This window comes from Canis lupus, chromosome X (assembly GCF_011100685.1).
Source record: "Canis lupus familiaris isolate Mischka breed German Shepherd chromosome X, alternate assembly UU_Cfam_GSD_1.0, whole genome shotgun sequence".
NCBI classification, from domain to species: domain Eukaryota; kingdom Metazoa; phylum Chordata; class Mammalia; order Carnivora; family Canidae; genus Canis; species Canis lupus.
The window spans coordinates 70496832-70518341 of record NC_049260.1 but is presented as its reverse complement, the minus strand read 5'-3'; the positions used below and the strand labels follow the sequence as shown (position 1 = coordinate 70518341).

At 35.4% G+C, this 21510-nt stretch overlaps 1 protein-coding gene across 3 annotated transcripts in view; it reads right to left on the bottom strand.

Moving 5' to 3' along the window:
* The window catches only part of DIAPH2 (diaphanous related formin 2), a 1049860-nt gene that overhangs the window by 786587 nt on the left and 241763 nt on the right, over positions 1-21510 (bottom strand). For all 3 annotated transcript variants that reach the window (XM_038587833.1, XM_038587834.1, XM_038587835.1), the window contains one exon: positions 2676-2815. In XM_038587833.1, the coding sequence (XP_038443761.1) occupies positions 2676-2815 (140 nt within the window). The remainder of the gene's footprint in view (positions 1-2675; positions 2816-21510) is intronic.

Genomic DNA, 21510 nt, shown 5'->3' with positions numbered 1-21510 from the left:
CCCTGACTGCATCTATAGTCTCCTAATATATGGACATTTCAGAAAAAGAAGCTCCCACAAAACAAATAATTTTTAATTTTCTTCTGAACCTTTTTTCTCCCAAATCCATTCATACAGGACTGTTTTCATTTGCTTGCTGATAAATCCAACAAAAAGTCCAGTCAATTTATCCATTACCATCTCCTTCTGAGCTTCAAATACAGTTAGAAAAACAGAAAAGTTCAAAGCATTTGGAAAAGCAGTGAGCTTCAAAAGGATGCCAGTTGAGATGTTTTGTTGCAAAAAAAATCTACTTCCTAAAAGTCAACAGATTAAACTCACTCACAGATGGAGGCAAGGATCTTCAGAAAATGAAAAATCTTTTTCCTGCTTCAATCAGCAGATTTAAAATGCTCCTCATCCACAGTGGGGTAGATGTAGCCCTCATTGGTGAGATAATCAAGGGCTTGCTTGATGGCCCTGTCACTCATGCTGTGAAGCTGAGTCTGGAGCTCATGCACACTGTTGCCTTCCTATTGAGGACATTCAAGATTCTAAATGCAGGACTTCCTTGTAGATGAAGTGGAGATTGTGGTACTCGCCATAATTCTGGACCTCATCTATGTTTGATGGGACAACAGGCCAACTGGGCCCAGAGGCCACTTGGTGGGCTTTATCCAGTATCATATGTGCATTGACCATTTCCAGAATATGCGTGGTGGACTCATTCATGTCCTCCAAAACACGGATGTTCAATACCTCAAGACCCTTTACTTCTTTAAAATATTTGAGAACACCAATCACTTTGATATATACTCCTACTGGAAGAAGCAACATCCCCCATTTTGCTTTATTTCTTCCCAGCCACTGGTGGACCTCAATAAGCTTGGTGGTCACATCATCAATTCTATTTTAAAAATGTAGTTTGAAGCCCTATCTGCGTTCCTGATTATCCCCAGAATAGAGACATTGTCAACCAGGGTGGAGGTGAGCATTTGGTTTACACAACAATATCCTAGATTCACATCCTGGATCGTGAGGCCTTAGTAGCAGTAGCTGCACCACCCTTAAATGACCATTCATTGCTTCCAAAAGCTCCACCCACAGCAGAGGTGCTGGCATAGGTAACAACCCCACTCTTATTAATCTTAAGGAGAGCTCAGACAGATTAGGAGATAGGTTTTGGCTCTAGTCAGTGAGTTCCTCAAGTGTGCTTTAACCTCTACAGAAGGCTTTGACGTGTTTTGATACAAAGAGCCTCATGTGACCTGTGGAGCTAATCACCTACCAGAACACTGCTGCTTCCAGCCAATCAGGACCTACCAGCTTCTCACCTGGTCCCATAATTCTTTGGAGTTGTCTGGTAGTTGCTGTGCTATATTTTAAAGGCCCTGCATGTAGTTTCAAGCCTTTCTTGCTATCTTTATAAAAATGCATTTTTAGTAGGTACCCCTCTCCTTCATTCCTAAGTGCAACTTCTTCTATACTTACTTCTTAAATATTCATTTATTCACCCATTTAATCAACCAGAAAATTTCAATAGAAAATTTCAGAGCACACAGTGCACTATGGTAAAGAGCTGTAGGTTTACATGGCAGGGGTTCCAAAAATGGTTATGGTTCTCAAAGAATTCATATTCTTGTTCAAATCATTAAGACTAAAAGCATTCTAGAAGAAATGACAAGACAGTCATCTTGGAATGATCATCATACTCAAAATGAGTCACATCTTACCACTGCCTTTTTAATTTTTTTATTACAGAATTATAATTTTCCAGTTATTCTGACAAATGTCTATAGGTAAAAATAAATAATATCATATATTTTGAACTTCTACATCAATACAAATAAACTCTATATTATTGTCAAGGTTCTATTAATAGGTCAGAGAGAAATACAAAATGCGGGCTCCATTATATATTAAGAAAAACGTGACTAAAATCAAAATACCATTTCTGTATATTTTTATGCAGTATTTTCTGAACTTTGGGTTGTAGCAATTTATAAGAATATATCCCAGAATGATTTCATATTACATTGAAAACGTATTTTTCCTCATAAAACATTTTATTTTGGTTAAAATTAACTTAAAGTTTTTGTTATGATGAATGAAGGACATCACTTAGTGGAATCCACCACTGGTAAAGAACTCCTTAAAAAACCCTTTGTGGTTAAAAAACAGCCTAAATATATAGAGCTTTGAGTTCATTAGTACCTTCTCTCATTTATTTTACTGGTTAAAATAATTTTGCTATCTCAAAATACAAAAACATATGAATAGTATATCTAAAACTTGTAAAATAAAAAACTGTATTTATTTCTCAGGTTAAAAATAAATAATATCAGAGCCATAATACTTAATTTGTTTTACAAATAAATACACACTGATTGTTATCTGAGCATACAGATTGCCAAATAAATGTAGATATTTAACTTCTGGGTCCATGTTTTATATAATGAATGAGGAATTAAACATACAAGTAATATTTGTATTCTTAAATTACACATTATTAAGATATTAGATTAACTATCTTTTAAATGTTTGCAAACTTATAATCAGACATTGCTGTTTTCTTAGCTAATATCAGAATGCTAGTCAGAAAATCGTGAGGTTAAAATGATGTAAATGATTGTATTTCTAAAAACTACATACAGTATAAACTGAATGAATCATTAAAAGTAATAAGAATGACCTACCTGACAGGATTGCTGGTTAAAGAAACACGCAGAGATTCAAGGCAATTAAGAAGTTTCTCATCTGAAATACCAGATCGTAATTCGTGAACATATTCTTGTGAAGACAAGGTGCATTCATGTTTGCTGTTTTTCAGACCTCCCTATAAAAAAATATCATTTTATATAAACAACAGGCTTTAAAACAACTTTGAACATAAAACAATGCATGAATAAGTACATATTTTACTGTAGAAAAAGATGAGCAGAGTGCTATGCACTTAAAAATTCCTAGTCAGGGATCCCTGGGTGGCGCAGCGGTTTGGCGCCTGCCTTTGGCCCAGGGCACGATCCTGGAGACCCGGGATCGAATCCCACGTTGGGCTCCCGGTGCATGGAGCCTGCTTCTCCCTCTGCCTGTGTCTCTGCCTCTCTCTCTCTCTCTGTGACTATCATGAATAAATAAATAAAATCTTAAAAAAAAAAAAAAAATTCCTGGTCATAGAATTGATGTGGTAAAATCATGTTATATATATCCCAACACTCTCCTCATCCTCATTTAAAAGGAAATTGCACTTCTGGTGCTCATATTCTAAACAGACTATGTACTTGAGATTAAGTGTCACTGACAGGGATGCCTAAATTTATAATCCAGACACTGGCATTAACATTACCTGGTACTACTAAACCCACAGGATGAACATTTACAAATCATGTTAATTTACCTAGTTAAGATCCTTATATTCTATTTGAAAAAATACAGTGACCAAAACTTAATATAAAACCTTATCATGTTGCAAAACTATTGAAATATATCAGAGAATTAGCTTACCTCTAAAAACAAGTGAAAAGTTATTAAAATGAAAAACAATACAGTCTCGACTTAGCATGTTAATCTATTCACTAATTCCCAACTATTCCTTCCTATGTTACTCCCATGTTGTAGATTAATCTTAAAAAGCCATTAAATGCATTTATCTGATAATGACTAGTATTTAGCTCAATTTATAAAATACATAGTTATTTCTAGAATTTATTATCTCATCACAGCTCCTTAGCTTCATCACATTGCCATAACTACACAAGTAGTTTGGGGAAAAGACTGAGAGGAAAACATCATCAACACATTCATTATACTAATAATTCAGTATCACATTCTAGATATGTATAATCATAACTGCTCCATTCCTATATTACAAATATATTCCTCTGAATTAAAATTCTAGTTTGAGTCGTATTTTCAAAGTTCATACTAAACACACTTAGTTTCTGTAAGTACCCAAGATAGAATAAGGAAAGCATTTTTTTTTCAATTTGGTAGAAGGCATATCATTAGAGGATACAGAATTACAAAAAAAATGTGTTGATAATGAGAAATGGATTCCATAAGGTTTCATCGTGTTTGACTTTTATTGAGAAGACATCCTCAATATAGAAATTGTCAATCATTCTCAATGTCTAATTTATTTTAAAATTCCATTGAATAGTAAGTAAATGTTTGAAGTCTGATAACGTCTTCTGTAGGGGAATTGTGTTCCCTTATAGTGCTGTAGCACTATCACTATTACAACACTTAAGACATTGGGGTAGGGGTCATTATTTGCTTCTATCACTCTTCTAGACTTGTAACTCCATATATGCGAAGTATCTAACACAATGACTTGATTTAGTGAGCCTCAAAGGAAGTGTGCTATTATTGAATCTAACCATAACAATTACAGAACAAGGAATACAATTTCATAGTTAGCTCCCATATTTTCTGTAATGTGCACAACTTTATTTTTCTTGGTTTGTTAGGATTTACAGATGTTCAAGACTTCTACTGAATGGATCATTACATGGCAAAGTAAAAATATCACCATGAAATCCTTTCCACATTTCTATAACTTATTTACTCAACTCTTAAGACTGTAGATCCACAAAGAATGATAGCAAGTAAACATTTAGAATATAAAATGTTGCGAGTCTGCAGTCATAGGCCACTTTCATATGACCCTCAAACTCATTCTCTTAATGGATAACAAGGCCCTATTGACTCTTCCCTGGAGGCTTGTACATGAGTTTATTACTGTAGAATATAAACCTTTATATTTGCTGTTTTTTCTGCCTGAAGGATTCTTACTCCTGACATCTCCATTACTAACTCATCATCTAAGTCTCAGCCCAATAGTCCTCAACCCACCACATGCATCATCTCATCATTTTAAATTTCAATTATAGTATTAGGTCTATGTAACCTTATATTGTTTAGTACTTTACTTGTTTACTGTGTCTTCCTCATTAAAACATAAACTCTATGAGGCAGGAATCTTGTCAACCTTGTTCACCACTGTATCTCTAGATATTAACACAATGCTTGGCACACAGTAAGTACTCAAAGCATATTTCTTTTTTTTTTTTTTAAAGTAGGCTCCATGCTGAGGGCTTGAACATGGAGCTTGAATTCACAATCCTGAGATCAAGACCTGAGCTGAAATCAAGAGTTGGATGTTTAACCAAGTGAGCCACTCAAGTGCCCCTCAAAACACTTCTTGAATGAATGGATAGATGAACTGATCGTGAATAAACAAATAGGTGAATGTCTCATGAGTTTCAACATGCTGAAGCTTCAAAACTCAGGTTAGTTTTACCTCACAATATTATGGTTCTGAGATATTCCATTACCATATATTCAGAAGTGCTAGTGTAGAACAGGTAAATTGAGACAATGTATGGCAGGCATCCTAGGAAGAGCTCAAAGTGTCACTGAGTTTTAATTGTGACCACTTCACTTATCTTCTAGGTAATTATTGAGCAGACTATTCAACTAATCCCTATAAACCTGTTTGCATATTCATGATATAGGGGATCATATTTATTATAAACCTACCCTCATGTTTATTAAAAGGATTAAGACAATGCATATAAAGAGTTAAAACAGGCATTTCCTATGTGTTATCTCATAAACACAGTAAGTTACTCAGAAATGTTTGTTTCCTTCTTCTATCTAGTCATAGCTGAGATATTTATTTCTCATGGAACAACTGGGCCAGCCTAATACCTTGGGACTCCCTACTCCCTCAACTCTTATAAACAGGCTTAAATTATGTAATTTATGATACCCTGCGGTTATAAGGACTGGTAGCAATAAAATGGAGCAATATAAAAAATATATAACCTTGTAAAACAAATAACTTTTACCAAGCTTTCAAGGGTTTTAATGTAAGTTCATAATTGAAGATTATGAAAACAATAGTACACAAAGGATGAGCTGACTGTTATATATCAGCTCATCTAATAGCATCATTACAGAAATAGAAAATCATGGTGACAGTCCAAGTTCCCTTAATTAGTGAGGTTTCAAGAATAAAACACTAATATTCTGGTACTCTGGTTATTTGTTTTTTCCACCATATGTCCCTTTCTCCCAATATTGTATAAAAAATTAAAGCACTAAGTATTGAATTATAAAATCTCTATTCCAAATGACAAAATATCTTCAGCACAATCAATATGCTGCAATAAAATGTTAAAGAAATCATGTAAAAACTAAACAGTGCAATAAACTAATTCTCACTATATTTAATAGGTCTATAATCCAAGAATGACTTATTATTAACATCCTGTTCTGATACTGAACAAAGGAAACAACTAGATAATGGAGAGATAATAATGAAAATTTTAATTAGCTGCTCTGTATGAGATTAATGAAAACTACCACTGTGCCCATTTGATCTTTAAAAAATAATGCAGACAAAGTTAGCAATTAGCATATATCATGCCATTCCAAAGCTAGGTTAACAAAAAGCTTTCCTAATTTGAAGCAATTCCTTAATTTGAAAATCATTAGGACAGAGATACTTGTCACTGTGACTGTGCCTATATTACACTAGGATACTACACAAAAAAACAAGAGATATTTTGGGCCAGTTTAATGTTTACATACCCTTAATTCTGACATGAAATGTTAGTATTAAAATCAATTAAATAATACTCTTAAAAGAACATTTTAGGTTTGCATTGGAGATACTACTTCTCATATCATTATTTTTTAAATTTAGTTTTACTTTAATTCTAATTAGAAAACATATGTTCCATTACTTTCACATGCAACATGGTAATTCAACTTTTAAATACAACACCCGGTACTCAACACAAGTGCACTCCTTAATCCCCATGACCGACCTATGTAATCCACCCTCCTTTCACCTCATTTACAACTTCTCTGGTAACCATCCTTTCTTCTCCTTAAATAAAAGTCCATTTCTTGATTGGTGTGTGTGTGTGTCTTATTTGTTCCCTAGTACTTGTTTCCATTGCTTCATTAAATTCCACAAGTGAAATTTTATATTTGTCCTTCTTTGATGGATGTCTTTCACTTAGAATAATACTATGTAGTTCCATTCATGTCATTGTAAATGACAAGATTTCATTCTTTTTTTATGGCTGAGTAATTGTTCATTGTATATACCACAACTTTTTTAACCATTCCTCAGGTGATGGACTATTTGAAATTTGACTATTTTTGATAATGATACTCTAAACATAGAGGTGCATGTATACATTTGAGTATTTTTTAACTTTGGGGGTAAATATCTAGTAGTGACAATATTGGATCATAGTGTAGTTCTATTTCTAACTTTTGGACGAAACTCCATTCTGTTTTCCATAGTGACTATATCAGTTTGCATTACTACCAACAGTATAAAAGGAGTTCCCTCTCTCCCCATCTTCTCAATACCTCCTATTTCTTGTGATGTTTATTTTAGCCAATCATACAGATGTGAAATGATAGCTCATTGTAGTTTTGATTTGTATTTCCCTGGTGGTAGGGGATGTTGAGGATATTTTCACAGTTCTCTTGGCCATCTGTAAGCCTTTTATATAAAAATGTCTATTCAAGTCTTCTAAGATTTTTTTAACTGAATTATTTGATTTTTGGGTATTGAGATTCATAAATTCTTTATAGTTTCAGATACTGACCCTTTGTCAGATACATGATTTGTATGTATGTTCTTATATCCTGTAGGTTACATTTTATTTTTTTTATTTCCTTTGCTATGCATAAGCTTTTTATTTTGATGTAGTCCCAAGAATTTTACTTTTGTTTCCCTTGCCACAGGAGATAGATCAAGAAAAAAGATGCTACAGCCAATATCAAAGAGGTTGCTACCTATCTTCTCCTCTAGAAATTTGATGCTTACAGATCTCACAAGTAGAGATTTAATCCATTTTGAATTTCTATTTGTGTATGGTATAAGAAAGTGGTCCAGTTTCATTATTTTCCAAGTTGCTATCCAGTTTTCCAAACACCATTTCTTGAAGACACAGTCTTTTTCCCATTGAATAGTCTTTCTTGTTTGATCCAACATTAATTGACCATAGCGTTGAGGAAAAAATCTCTCGATTTTCTATCCTGTTTCAAAGATGTATCTATTTTTATGACAATTTTGATCACTAGAATTTTGTAATATAATTTAAAGTGAGGAATTATGATGCCTCTAACTTTTCTTTTTCAAAGTTGCATTAACTATGCCAGGTGTTTTGTGATTCCATGCAAACTTTAGGATTTTTTGTTCTAGCTCTGTGAAAAATGCTGTTGGTATTTTGATAGGGATTGCAGTAAATATGAACATAATTTTGGGTAACAGACATTTTAACATCTTTGTTCTTCTAGTTCATAAGTATGGACTGTCCTTTCATTTCATTGTGTAGTATATTTCTTTGTTTTTTCTTTTTTTTAGAGAGATCAAGCATGGGGGTGGGAGGGCAGAGGGAGGGAGACCATCTTAAGCAGGCTCCACACTCAGCATAGAGTCCAACATAGAGCTTGATCTCATGACCCTGAAAACATGGCCTGACCTGAAATCAAGAATCCAACGCTTAACCATCTGAACCAATCAGGTGCTTCTCATTATTCAATTTCTTTCATCAGTGTTTTAAAATTTTCAGAATACAGGTCATTCAACTTTTTGGTTAGGTTTATTACTAGGTACTTATTGTTTTTGGTACAATTATAAACGGGATTGATTCCTTATTTTCTCTTTCTGCTGATTCATTATGGGTATATTATAATGCAACAGATTTCTTTAGGTTGATTCTGTATCCAGTGATTGAACTGAATTTGTATATCAGATCCAGCAGTTTTTTTGGTGATATCTTTACATTTCTCTATATAGAGTATCATGTCACCTACAAATAGTAAAAATTTTATTTCTTCCTTGATGATTCAGATACCTTTATTTCTTTTGCTTGTCTTATTGCTGTGGCTAGGACTTCCAGTACTCTGTTAAGTGGTAAGAGTGTACATCCCTGTCTTATTCTTGACCATGGAGGAAAGTTCTCAGTTTTCCCCCATTGAGGATGATATTAGATGTGCATTTGTCATATATGGTCTTTATTATGCTGAGGTACGTTCCCTTTAAACCTATCATGTTGAGGGCTTTTATCATAAATGAATGCTGTACTATGTCAAATCCTTCTTCTACATCTATTAAAGTAATCATATTGTCCTCATCCTTTATTAATGTGGCATATAACCATTGATTTGCAAAGATTGAACCACATATACAATGCAGGAATAAATCCCATTTGGTCACAGTAAATGATTTTATAATGTATTGTTGAATTGTTTGCTAGGATGTCATTAAAAATTTTTATCCATGTACATTAGGATATTCACCCGTAGTTCTCTTTTTTAGTGGAGTCTCCACTAACCATCGTTATAAGGGTAATGCTGGCCACACAGAATGGAAGGATTTGGAAGTTTTCCTTCCTTTTCTATGTTTTTGAATAGTCTGAAAAGAATAGGTATTAACTCTTCCTTAAATGTTGGGTATAATTTACCTGGGAAGCCATCTGGCCCTGACTTTTATTTGTTGGAAATCGTTTAGTATTGATTCAATTTCTTTGCTGGTTATGCATCTGTTCTGGTTTTCTATTTCTTCCTCTTTCAATTTCAGTAGTTTATATGTTTCCAGGAATGCATCCATTTCTTCCAGATTGGATAATTTGTTGGCATATAGTTTCTCATATAATTGTTTGTATTACTTCGGTGTTGATTGTGATATCTTTCATTCATGATTCTATTTATTTGGATCCTTTCTCTTTTCCTATTGATAAGTCTGACTAAGGGTTTCTCAATTTTATTAATTTTTGCAAAGAACCAGCTCCTGCTTTCATTGAGCTATTCTGTTGTTATTGGGTTTCATTTCTATATCATTTATTTCTGTTCTAATCTTTAATATAAAACCTTTAATAGAAAAGAAATACACGGAAACAAATGAAAATGAATATACAATGGTCCAAAACCTTTGGAATGCAGCAAAAGAAGCCCTAGGAGGGAAGTATATAGCACTATAAGCCTACCTCAAGAAGTAAGAAAAATATCAAATAACCTCACTTTAGTGCTAAAAGAGCTAAAGAAATAATAATAAATGATACTGAAAGATTATTTCTTTCATCTTTTTGGTTTGGTTTAGTGCTAGAAATCCTAATACTTTAAGTGCAATTGTAAATAGGATTGTTTTTTAAATTTTTCTTTCTGCTACTTCATCACTGGTGTATAGAAATGAATACTGAAAGTTCTACTTCCTTACCCATTTGGATACATTTCCCTTTAATATTTTATTTATTTGTTTGAAAGAGAGTGAGAGTGAGAGTGAGAGTGAGAGAGATCACAGAGGAAGAAGAAGAGGGAGAAGCAGACTCGCTGCTGAGCAGGGAGCCCAATGTGGGGCCTGATCCCAGGACTCTGAGATCATGACCTGAACCAAGGGCAGATGCTTAACTGACTGAGCCCCCCAGGTGTCCCCCATTTTACTTATTTTTGTTGTCTGATTTCTGTGACTAGGACTTAAAATACTATGTATTTGGGTGCTCCCAGATTGGGTCATAAATATTTACAATTGTTTTTTCTTGTCCCTTTTATTATTATATAGTGTCCATCTTTGTCTCGTTACAGTCTTTGTTTTAAAGTCTACTTTTTTGGATGTAAGTATTGCTACTCTGGCTTTCTTTGATACCCATTTGCATGATAGATTTTTCTCCATCCTCTCATTTTCAATCTCTAGGTGTCTTTATGTCTAAAATGGGTCTCTTGTAGGCAGCATATAGATGCGTCTTATTTTTTTTAAATTCATTCTGACACCCTATGTCTTTTGATTGGAATGTTTAGTTGATTTACCCTCAAAATAATTACTGATATTTATTTATTGCCATTTTATGTTTTGTAGTTGTTTCTGAAGATTTTGATCTTTCATGTTTTGCTGATTTTTATGGTGATATATTTGGCTTTCTCTTTTTCCTCTGCACATTTATTAATGGTTTTTGGTTACCTTAGGGTTTGTATAAAACCTCCTCTGTATATATCTATCCATATTAAGTTGATAGCCATTTAAGTTTGAGTGTATTTTTTCTTCTATCCTCCCCATGTTCTAAGTATATGTTATTAGGTTTTTACATCCTATTATTGTTTGTTCATTGTTTTTTTACAAAAATATTCATTTTTTTCTGATTTTTGTGTTTCACACCTCAAAAGTGTCATGGTTGGTTGTCTCCATTCCACTCAAAGTGTCCCTTTTAATATTTCTTGCAGAGCTGGTTGAGTGGTCATGAACTCCTTTCATTTTTGTTTATCTGGGAAACTCTTTTCTCTCTCCTTCTAATCTGAAAGATAGCCTTGCTAGACAGAGTATTCTTGGCTGCAAATTTTTCCCATTCAGCACTTTGAATACATCATGCCACTCCCTCCAGAGTTGAAATGTTTCTGTTGAAAACTCTCCTGCTAATCGTATGGGTTTTCCCTTGCATATTACTGACTTCTTTTGCCTTGCTGCTATTAAGACGTGTATCATGATATTTTGCCAAGTTAAGTATAATACTTCTTACTGTGAATCCACCTTTGTAGATTTTCTTGGGGGTTCTCTGTAGCTCCTAGATCTAGATATCTGTTTCATTCCCCAGAACAGTGAAATTTTCAGCTATTATTTCCTCAGATAATTTTTTTTCCACCTTTTCTCTCTCTTCTTCTTCTTGTGGACTCCTATAATACAAATGTTAGTACACTTGATGGAGTCAGCATCCCCTAAGTTTATTCTCATTTTGAATAATTCATTTCTCTTTTGTTCAGCTTGATTACTTTCAATTACTCTGTTTTCCAAGTCAGTAATTCCTTTTGTTCCCTCTTCCATCCTGACATTCCATCAAGAATGTTTCTCATTTCATTTATTGTGTCCTTTATCTCTGCTCTGTTATTCCTTATCTCTGTGTTAAGGGTGTCACTTATGTTTTCAACTCTTTTCTCAAGTCCAGTGAGTATCCTTATGATTATTACTATATATTCTCTCCCAGGCATATCACTTATTTCTGTTTCATTTACCTCTCTGGCAGTAGCTTTGACCTGTTCTTTCATTTGGGATAAATTTCTCTACTTCCATTTTTTTTCTGCTTCTCTGTGACTGTTGCTGTGTTAAGAAAGTTAATTGTATCTTCTGCACATGAAAGTAGTGATTTTATGAAGGAAAGGTCCTTGGGTGCCATGCAGTGCAGTGTACCCCCATTCACCAGAACCTGACACTTCAGGAGAGTATCCTATGTGTTTTGCTTATGCCCTACTCTCTTGTGTCTGAGTCACTTTCCCTTTCAGGGCAGTGATCAGCACTGAGTACTGAGCACTGAGCCCACTTGTTGTGGGCTTTTCTTCTCCCTGTGGTGTTAGTAGGACTAATGCCAGCCAGCTCTGTGGGGTGTGCCTGTTACAGAACTAGGAAGTGAGGTAGCAGTAATAGCAAATTTGTGTTGAGTTGCTAGTCCTATGCTGAATCCCTCAATGCACTGTAGTAAATGAGTACTGCATGCCAGAGCTGCCAAGGGTACATGGCTGCGTACAGCTAGGTCCAGCATGTGAAGGTTCCTGGGGGTGCACAACTGGGTACCATATGGCAGTTGGGCCCAGCATTGCAGCTCCATGCAGTGTGCATGGGGGCAGCCATACCCCTGGCAGCTGGGCATCATGCAGAATAATAAGTGGGTATGCACAACTGAGTGCAGGGTACTATGCTTGCTGGGCACAGGTGGCTTGGAACTATACATCGCAGCTCCCTGATGCAGCACAAACATGGCTGGGGGCATGCAGTTAGGTGCCATACATGATAGTGCCTGGGGTGCAAAGCTGGACAACATGGGGGATTGTCCAGTACACTGCAGCAGCTGTACACTGGTGGCTGGACTCTGATTAGGGCACACGTGCATCTTTAACAAAATTTTCAAGAAGGCTTGGAATGAGCTATTCCTCAGGAGAACTTTTGGGTTTGGTATACTGCTAGGCGTTAGGTAGCAAAAGTCTGTACAGCCCTGCCTCTGGCAGGTAGCTCTGTGTATATGCTGGGAAGTGGGGCAAGTATCAGCTCCCTTATTTTTGGACAAGTCCACCAACATACTCTTAAGTATGAGCAGATCTGTCTCCCATTTGGCACCAGTATTGTGAAAACTGGCATTTTTAAATTGCCTCTCCATGCAGGCTCCTTGTCTTAAAGGGTCACAACGTATCTATCACTCACCCTCAGGGCTCACTCATTGCTGAGTCCCCGGACATTAAAAGCTCTAGGTTACTAGTGTGACTGAGAGTTTTGTAAACTCTCAGACCTCAGCCCCTTCTGGTTTTCAAAGCCAAAAGTTATGGTGACTGGTCTTTCCTGAGTGAGCTCCTTGGATTGAGGACCTGTTTCTCTTCCCCTCTCTATGCAGCTCTGTTCCTCCTCTGGGCAGCCTCCCTTCCCCTTTCTGAGCTATGTAAACTTTCAGCTGCAGCTTCTTATTTATATTTAGCTATAAAGTTTGTTCTGCCAATCTTTGGATTACATGCTTTGATTTGTTAACTTGGATGTGGATGATATCTAGTTGAAAACAAGGGATAGAGTGAATTCAGAGTCCTCCTACTCTGGATCTTCCCAATTTCCCCTTAAAAGACTTTACCACCACTTCTGAATTTTGATTGACTTAGGCTTAGCATGGTCTGTCATTCTTCATTGTAAATAAACATTTACTTGTAATTTGAGTTAAAAATTCATACTTCTAAGTTGTAAAGTTATCTTGCTGCAAAAACTAGGAAGAAATATTGAATTGTACATGAATATTTTCAACTATAGCCTACAAACAAATAGCAATTACTATTAGTGGTATAATCTTCAAATATGAAAGACAATAATATTGTCATGTAAACAGTAAGAATGTTATTGTTACTGACCATGATTTATAAACCATAATGTAGTCAGTTTTCTTTTGCTACACTATTCACTGAGTTTCTTATCTATCATCGCAGTTCTCAGAAAAAGCAATGTTACACATTGGCAAATTTGGAATTATATCTACCAGGGATCACAATATTGTTTTGAGAGGCTCTTATAAGTTAAAAGCCTAAGAAATAGAAAACTCAATTTCCTCATCATCTGTTCCTTGAGTTTCAGTAGCAAAAGAAAACAAAACAAGAGCCTGGTTAAAGCCAATCTACCTATATATTCTAATAGTGATGTATCTGGTGAGCTATCCAACTCTGAATATATTGCTAAAAATTTAGATGGCTTCTCTCCAGTTATATAAGAAACACATTTCAGCTATAATTTTTGTTTCTGTCTATCTATATGCTTATGTATGTTTATGTTTGTATATATATGAGGCTTTTTTCTTGTATTCAAATGTATTACCAAATTAATAAACTCCTTATCTGAGTACAATTAAAAAAACACATTCCATAAAAGGACAGTAAAAGTTAATTCACTTATTCAAAACAAGATATTTTACATAAATATATTACAAAATTTCAAATAATGTTATTTATTTATTTATTTATTTATTTATTTATTTATTTTAATTGAAGTTCAATTTGCCAACATATAACATAACACCCAGTGCTCATCCCAAGTGCCCCCCTCAAAATTTTCAGTAAAAATTCATTAAATTACTTGCAATATACACCATAAAAGATACTACATATTATGAATTCAGGATCTGTAAGATAAAACTTATACAGAAAAGTATTATCATGGGACAACTTCATATTGCCATTTTCCATTGCAGGACATAATGATTTTAACTAAGACCATTTCAGAGGGCAAAATAAAAGAACATATATGAAATTCTAGGACAGAAAAAAAAGTGTTTTGTTTTTGTTTTGGTTTTGGTTTTGGTTTTACCAATACAAAAAAAGCATTAAAATGAAGACACTGGAAGAAGATGGTCATCTACAAGCCAAAGAACAAGTTCTTTGAAAAAAAACACTATGGACACCTTGATCTTGGACCTCTAGCCTCTGGAAACATAAGAAAATAAATACTTGTTAGGGTCATCCAATCTGTGGTATTCATTACAAGAGCTCTAACAAACTAATATCAATCTTTTTTACATTCCTCAGAGAATAAATCTATATATTGCCACTGTATAATTCTTTTATGTTGAATTGTTTGCTTCTGTTATAATTGTTCGAATGAATTTACTATGCTAAAATAATGAAAAAAAAAAAAGGGGATCCCTGGGTGGCGCAACGGTTTGGCGCCTGCCTTTGGCCCAGGGCGCGATCTTGGAGACCCAGGATCGAATCCCACGTTGGGCTCTCAGTGCATGGAGCCTGCTTCTCCCTCTGCCTATGTCTCTGCCTCTCTCTCTCTCTCTCTCTCTCTGTGACTATCATAAATAAATAAAATTTTTTAAAAAATGAAAAAAAATCATTATTCTTTAAATTATACATACTGTTTGCCCCAAAAGGATTTGACTAAGCTCATACAAATGTGATTAACTAAAATGTTTAAAGTATAGGATTTTTTATGAGAAATCATGTATTGTTTACTTATTGAAGTTTCTATATATCAAACATTAGATGAAGCACTTCACCCCAAAATCATAGAATCTAAAACCATCAAAGAACAAATATTTAAATAATTCTTTCAGAAAATATACTATTAGAAATGTCAAGTATAAAGAACCTCTAAAAATATATTTAAATTCTGTAACCTTAATTTATTTCCTCTGTTGTGAAACACATATTTAGTTTGTAGAGTATGGAGGAAATACTTCATAATAACATCAAGTAATTGCTCAATTGAATACATAATAAATTTTAATTTTTTAACATTAACTGAGACAAAAGGGTGGATATTTTATTTATTTATTTGAGAGAGGCATAAGCAAGGAGGAGGCAGAGGGAGAAGCAGACTCCCCTCTGAGCAGAGTGTCTAACATTGATCTCAAAACCGTGAACTGCATTTCTTACAAAAAGCCACCTTGTTTGATTTATACACACATTCAGAGACAAAAACAAGGAAAAGCTAAACCACTACTAAATAATTTACAGGTGAAAGCTAATTAAAATATTTAACTGTATTCATAATCAGCCATTCTGTAATTATAAATAATAAATAATAAATCTGTGATGCATCTCTTGCATTTGAAACAAAATAAATATATGATCTATTCCATACTTCAAATCTGCCCATATTTCCTTTTAAAACAAGTATTTAGCAATTAGGGTGAATTAGAATTAGTCATTCTTTCAGGAAATATACTATTAGAAATGTAAAATATAAAGAATCTCTAACCCACATGTGGGTTGTTACCAATTTTATTCTATTATGAATAAAACTGCTATGCATATCTGCGTACAAGTCTTTGTGTAAATACAAAAGTATCTATTTCTCTTATTTTACTTTAAAAAATAATTTGGTAAGCATATTTAAGTATAATTAGTTTCCGTTGTAATCCTATGTATTTTATGTACTACATTTTATTTTAAGATTTTTATTTATTTATTCATGACAGACACAGGCAGAGAGGGAAGCAGACTCCATGCAGGGAGCCCGACATGGGACTCGATCCCGGGTCTCCAAGATCACACCCGAGGCCAAAGGCGGTGCTAAACCGCTGGGCCACCGGGGCTGCCCATGTACTACACTTTAAAACCAGATTCTCGGGTGGGGGAGTAAACATAGTGAAGCAATATAAGGACCCTATGCTTCCCTCTTCCCTCAAACACAGCTAATTATCAAATCATTCTGAATACCCAAAAATCAATCTGAGGATTTACAGAACAAACTGTGGAACTAAAGGGAGAGAAAAGGGTATATCATGGAAGTTAGGAGGTGCAGAGATGTGGCTTAAAGAAGAATCAGATTGGATCACAGATGCTGAGGGGCGGGGGGGGACCCTGCTCACAGAGAAAGGTGAGAGACAGTGGAGCACAGAAAGATATGGACAAGGAAAACAATTTCCCAGTGAAAATGCTGGGAAACCAAGAGGGGCTGATTTTGGAAAGGTTTTACAACCAGAGGGGATCAAAGACTGGAGTTTTATAGTCCCCGGTGTGGCTGCTGTGGAGCCCAGAGGGCAATGCAGTGATCCTGTGGAAAAGGAAGGCAAATAGCCCACAGACAGACAACACAATCTAAGGATCAATGGGATATACTGGGAAAAACTGTTCCTCCCATTTGGATCACATCTGGAAGAGATAGTATTTTCTCTCTGGAGACAAAATTGCTGGCAAGCAACAGTGTACTCACCCAACCCTCATGATGGGCACATAGACATGCATGCTAAGTGTGGCTAACTTGGACACAAGCTCACTGCTGCTTTTATTGCAAATTCCATGGCCCTGTGCATTGGAGCTACTTCCCTTTTGAGACAAAACTGCATTAGTTCCAAGACAATGAGACTCTCCCAACAGAGAACCAGCATGAGTCCCCGCCATACCAGATCCCTAAAATTTTGAGTTCTAAAACTCAGCTGGGAAGCCTGGGATATAGCCTAAGGGGCACTGAACTGGGCAGATGACACAGATATGACCAGGTGAAAACAGGGATCTGAGGAATGCCTGGTAAACAGGAGGGGAGATGGTTCACTCTTTTGGGAAGGCTTTGCCAATAAACAATGAGCAAGCACTCACCTCTCCAGAGACAAGGGAGCTGACTAGAGCCATTTCTACCTCACAACTCTCAACATAAATTTACTTTAGGAACAGCACAGTGCCAAGATTGGTGGCTAAAACCTCCTACACCGAATCCAGCTAACCTACTCTCTGCTGCTACTGTTTTTCTCATGTAAGAGTACCTGAAAACCAACACAGCTGGTCCCTCCCCTAAAAGACCAGCACAAACCTCTTGCGGGCACCACACCTATAGACCAGAATTCTGCAAAGCTTCAGCTGTAGTGGAAATAACATCAAGTCTCTTTTAACAAGCATACTAGAAGCACACCTAGTTAAAAATCACCAAACCCTCGCCAACATACAAACACTCCCCACTGCAGGCAAGGAGAAACTCTGCAGAGGATTTATCTGAGGGGAAAGAGCAGCATAATGCAGAGCATACAGCAGAGACACATCCTAAAGAGCCAGGCGCTGGACCTTTTCTTTATAAAGCCATCACTCTCAGGAGTAGAAAACATTAAAAGGCTTTCTGAACAGAAGAAGACAGAGACCTAGACAAAATGCTGAGAAAGGAACTCATCCAACAACAAAGAACAAGAAAAGGCCTTGGCCAGGGATCTAATCTAAATAACATAAGTAATATCCCTAATCCAGAATTTAAAGCAACAATCATAAGGATACAAGCTTAGCTTGAGAAAACCATAGAAGACAGTAGGGGGCTCCTTATGTAGAGAAAAAGAGACATATCAATCAGGTAGAAATAAAAAATACAATAACTAAGATTTGAAACTGAGTGAATGTAACATCCACAAGGATGGAAGAAATAGAGGAATGAAGAAGTCAGACATGATATAAAGTTAGAAAAAATAATGTAGCTAAAAAGAAGAGGGGAAAAATAATAGATCATGAAAAGAGACTTAGAAAAGTCAGTGACTTGATAAAGCATAACATTCCTTTTTTTTTTTTTTTTAATTTATGATAGGCACACAGTGAGAGAGAGAGAGAGGCAGAGACATAGGCAGAGGGAGAAGCAGGCTCCATGCACCGGGAGCCTGACGTGGGATTCGATCCCGGGGCTCCAGGATCGTGCCCTGGGCAAAGGCAGGCGCTAAACCGCTGCACCACCCAGGGATCCCCGCATAATAACATTCCTATCATAGGAGTCCCCAAAGAAGAAGAGAGGGAAAAGTGGGTACCTTTATTTAAAGAAATTATAGCTGAAAAATTCCCTAATCAGGGTACTGAAAAAGAAAACCAAATCCATGAGGCACAGAGAACAACCATCAAACTTTTAAAAAAGCAGGCCAACACAAAGATATATTGTAGTTTAACTGGCAAAACATTGAGATAAAGAAAAAAATCCTAAAGTTAGCAAAACAAAGCCAATCCTTACTTACAAGGGAAGACCAGAAAGTTAACAGCAGATCTGTCCACAGAAACTTGGCAGAGCAGAAGAAAATGGCATGATATATTCAAACTGCTGAATGCATATAAATATGGAGCCAAGAATATCCAGCAAGGCTTTCATTCAGAATAAAAAGAGAGATAAAGAGTTTCCCAGAGAAACCAAAACTAAAAGAGTTAGTGACCACTAAACCAGCCCTGCAAGGAACATTAAAAGGGACTCTTTCCATGGGAGAGAAAGACTAAATGTGACAAAGACTAGAAAAACACTGAGGAAATTTCCAGAAATAATGACTTTAACGGGTAATACAAAGGTGCTAACTTAGTATCTATCCATAATCACTCTGGGATCACCTGGCTTGCTCAGTGGTTGAGTGTCTGCCTTTGGATCAGGTTGTGATCCCAGGGTCCTGGGATCGAGTCCCAAAGCAGGTTGCACAGGGAGGCTGCTTCTCCCTCTGCCTATGTCTCTGCCTCTCTCTGTATCTCTCATGAATGAATAAATAAAATCTTTAAAAAAAAATCACTCTGAATGTAGATAAGCTCAATGCTATAATCAAATTATACAGTATCATAATGGATAAGAAAACAAGACCCATCTACATACTGCCTATAAGACATCCATTTTAGACTTATAAGACACCTGCAGGTGGAAAGTGAGGGGAAGGAGAAACATTTATCATGCACAGGGATGTCAAAACAAGGCCAGAATAGCCATACTTCTATCACACAAACTAGCTTTTAAATCAAAGACTATAACAAGAGATAAAAAAAAGCATTATATCATAATAAATGGGGTCTATCCAATAAGAAGTTCTAACAATTGTCAATATTTGTGCCCTCAAAGTGACAGCACCCAAATATATAAAACAATAACAAACATAAAGGAACTAATTGATAATAATATAGTAATAATGGGGGACAATAATTTAACACTTATATCAATAGACAGATCATCTAAGCAGAAAACCAATAAGGAATAACATACTGGACCAGAAGGACTTCACAGACATATTTACAACACTTCATCCTAAAGCAGCAGAATATGCATTCCTTTCCAGTACACATGGGACATTCTCTAGAACAGATCACATACTAGGTCATAAATCAAGCCTGAAAAGATGCAAAAAGACTGAGATAATACCATGCATATTTTCCAACAACGTTATGAAACTTGAAGACAACAAAAAGAAAAAATTTGAAAAGACCACAAAAACATGGAGGTTAAAGAACATTCCACTAAAGAATGAATGGGTCAACCAGGGAATTTAGGAAGAAATAAAAAAATACATTGAAACAAATAAAAAATGAAAACACAACAGTCCAAAACCTTTTGGATTCAGCAAACGGGTCATAAAAGGGAAGTATATAACACTACAGTTGTAAGTCAAGAATCAAGAAAAAACTCAGACATGCAACCAAACCTTATGCCTAAACAAATAAAGCTTAAAGCCAGCAGAACAAAAGAAATAATAAAGATTAGCTGGGATTAAAAAAGATAAAAACAAAACAAACAAAAACAGTAAAACATATGAATGAAACCAAGAGCTTATTCTTCAAAAAAATTAATAAAGTTGATAAGCTCCTAGCCAGATATATGAGAAAGAAAAGGGCCCAAATAAATAAAATCACAAAGAGAAAAGAGATCACAACCAACACCACAGAAATACAATTTTAAGACAATATTCTGAAAAAAAAATTGGGCGATATGGAAGAAATGGAGAAATTTGTAGAAACCTATGAACTACTAAAATCGGAAGAAATAAAAAGCTTGAACAGACAGATAACCAAGAAAGAAACTGAATCAGTAATAAAAAAAAAATTCTCTCAACAAACAAAAGTCCAGGGCCAGATGACTTCCCAGGGGAATTCTACCAAACATTTAGAGAAAAGTTAATATCTATTTTTCTCAAACAGTTCCAAAAAAAATGGAAATAGAAGGAAAACTTCCAAACCCATTCTATGAGGCCAGCATCACCTCAAAATCAAAACTACAAAAAGACCCACTAATAAAGAGAATTAAAGGCCAATGTCCTTGAGGAACATTAATACAAAAATTCTTAAGAAAATACTAGCAAATTTAATCCATCAGCATGTTAAAAGAATCATTCACCACAGTCAAGCAGGATGAATTCCTGGGTTGCAAGGCTGGTTCAATATTCACAAATAAATCAACATGATATACCACATCAAAAGAAAAGATAACAACCATATGATCCTCCCAATAGATGCAGAGAAAGCATTTGACAAAATACAGTATCCATTCTTGATTAAAAACCCTCATCAAAGTGGGGATAGAGGGAACATACTTCAACATCAAAAAGGCCTTATATGAAAGACCCACAGTTAATATCCTCAATGGGTGAATAACTGAGAGCTTCTCCTCCACATTGAGGGAAAAAACAAGGATGTCTACTCTCATCACTATTATTTAACTGGAAGTTAAATTACGGATGCCAGAAGTCCTAGCATCAGTAATCAGACAACAAAAAGAAATTAAAGGTATCCAAATCAGCAAGGAAGAAGTGAATCTTTCACTATTTCCAGACGATGTGCTCTATGTAG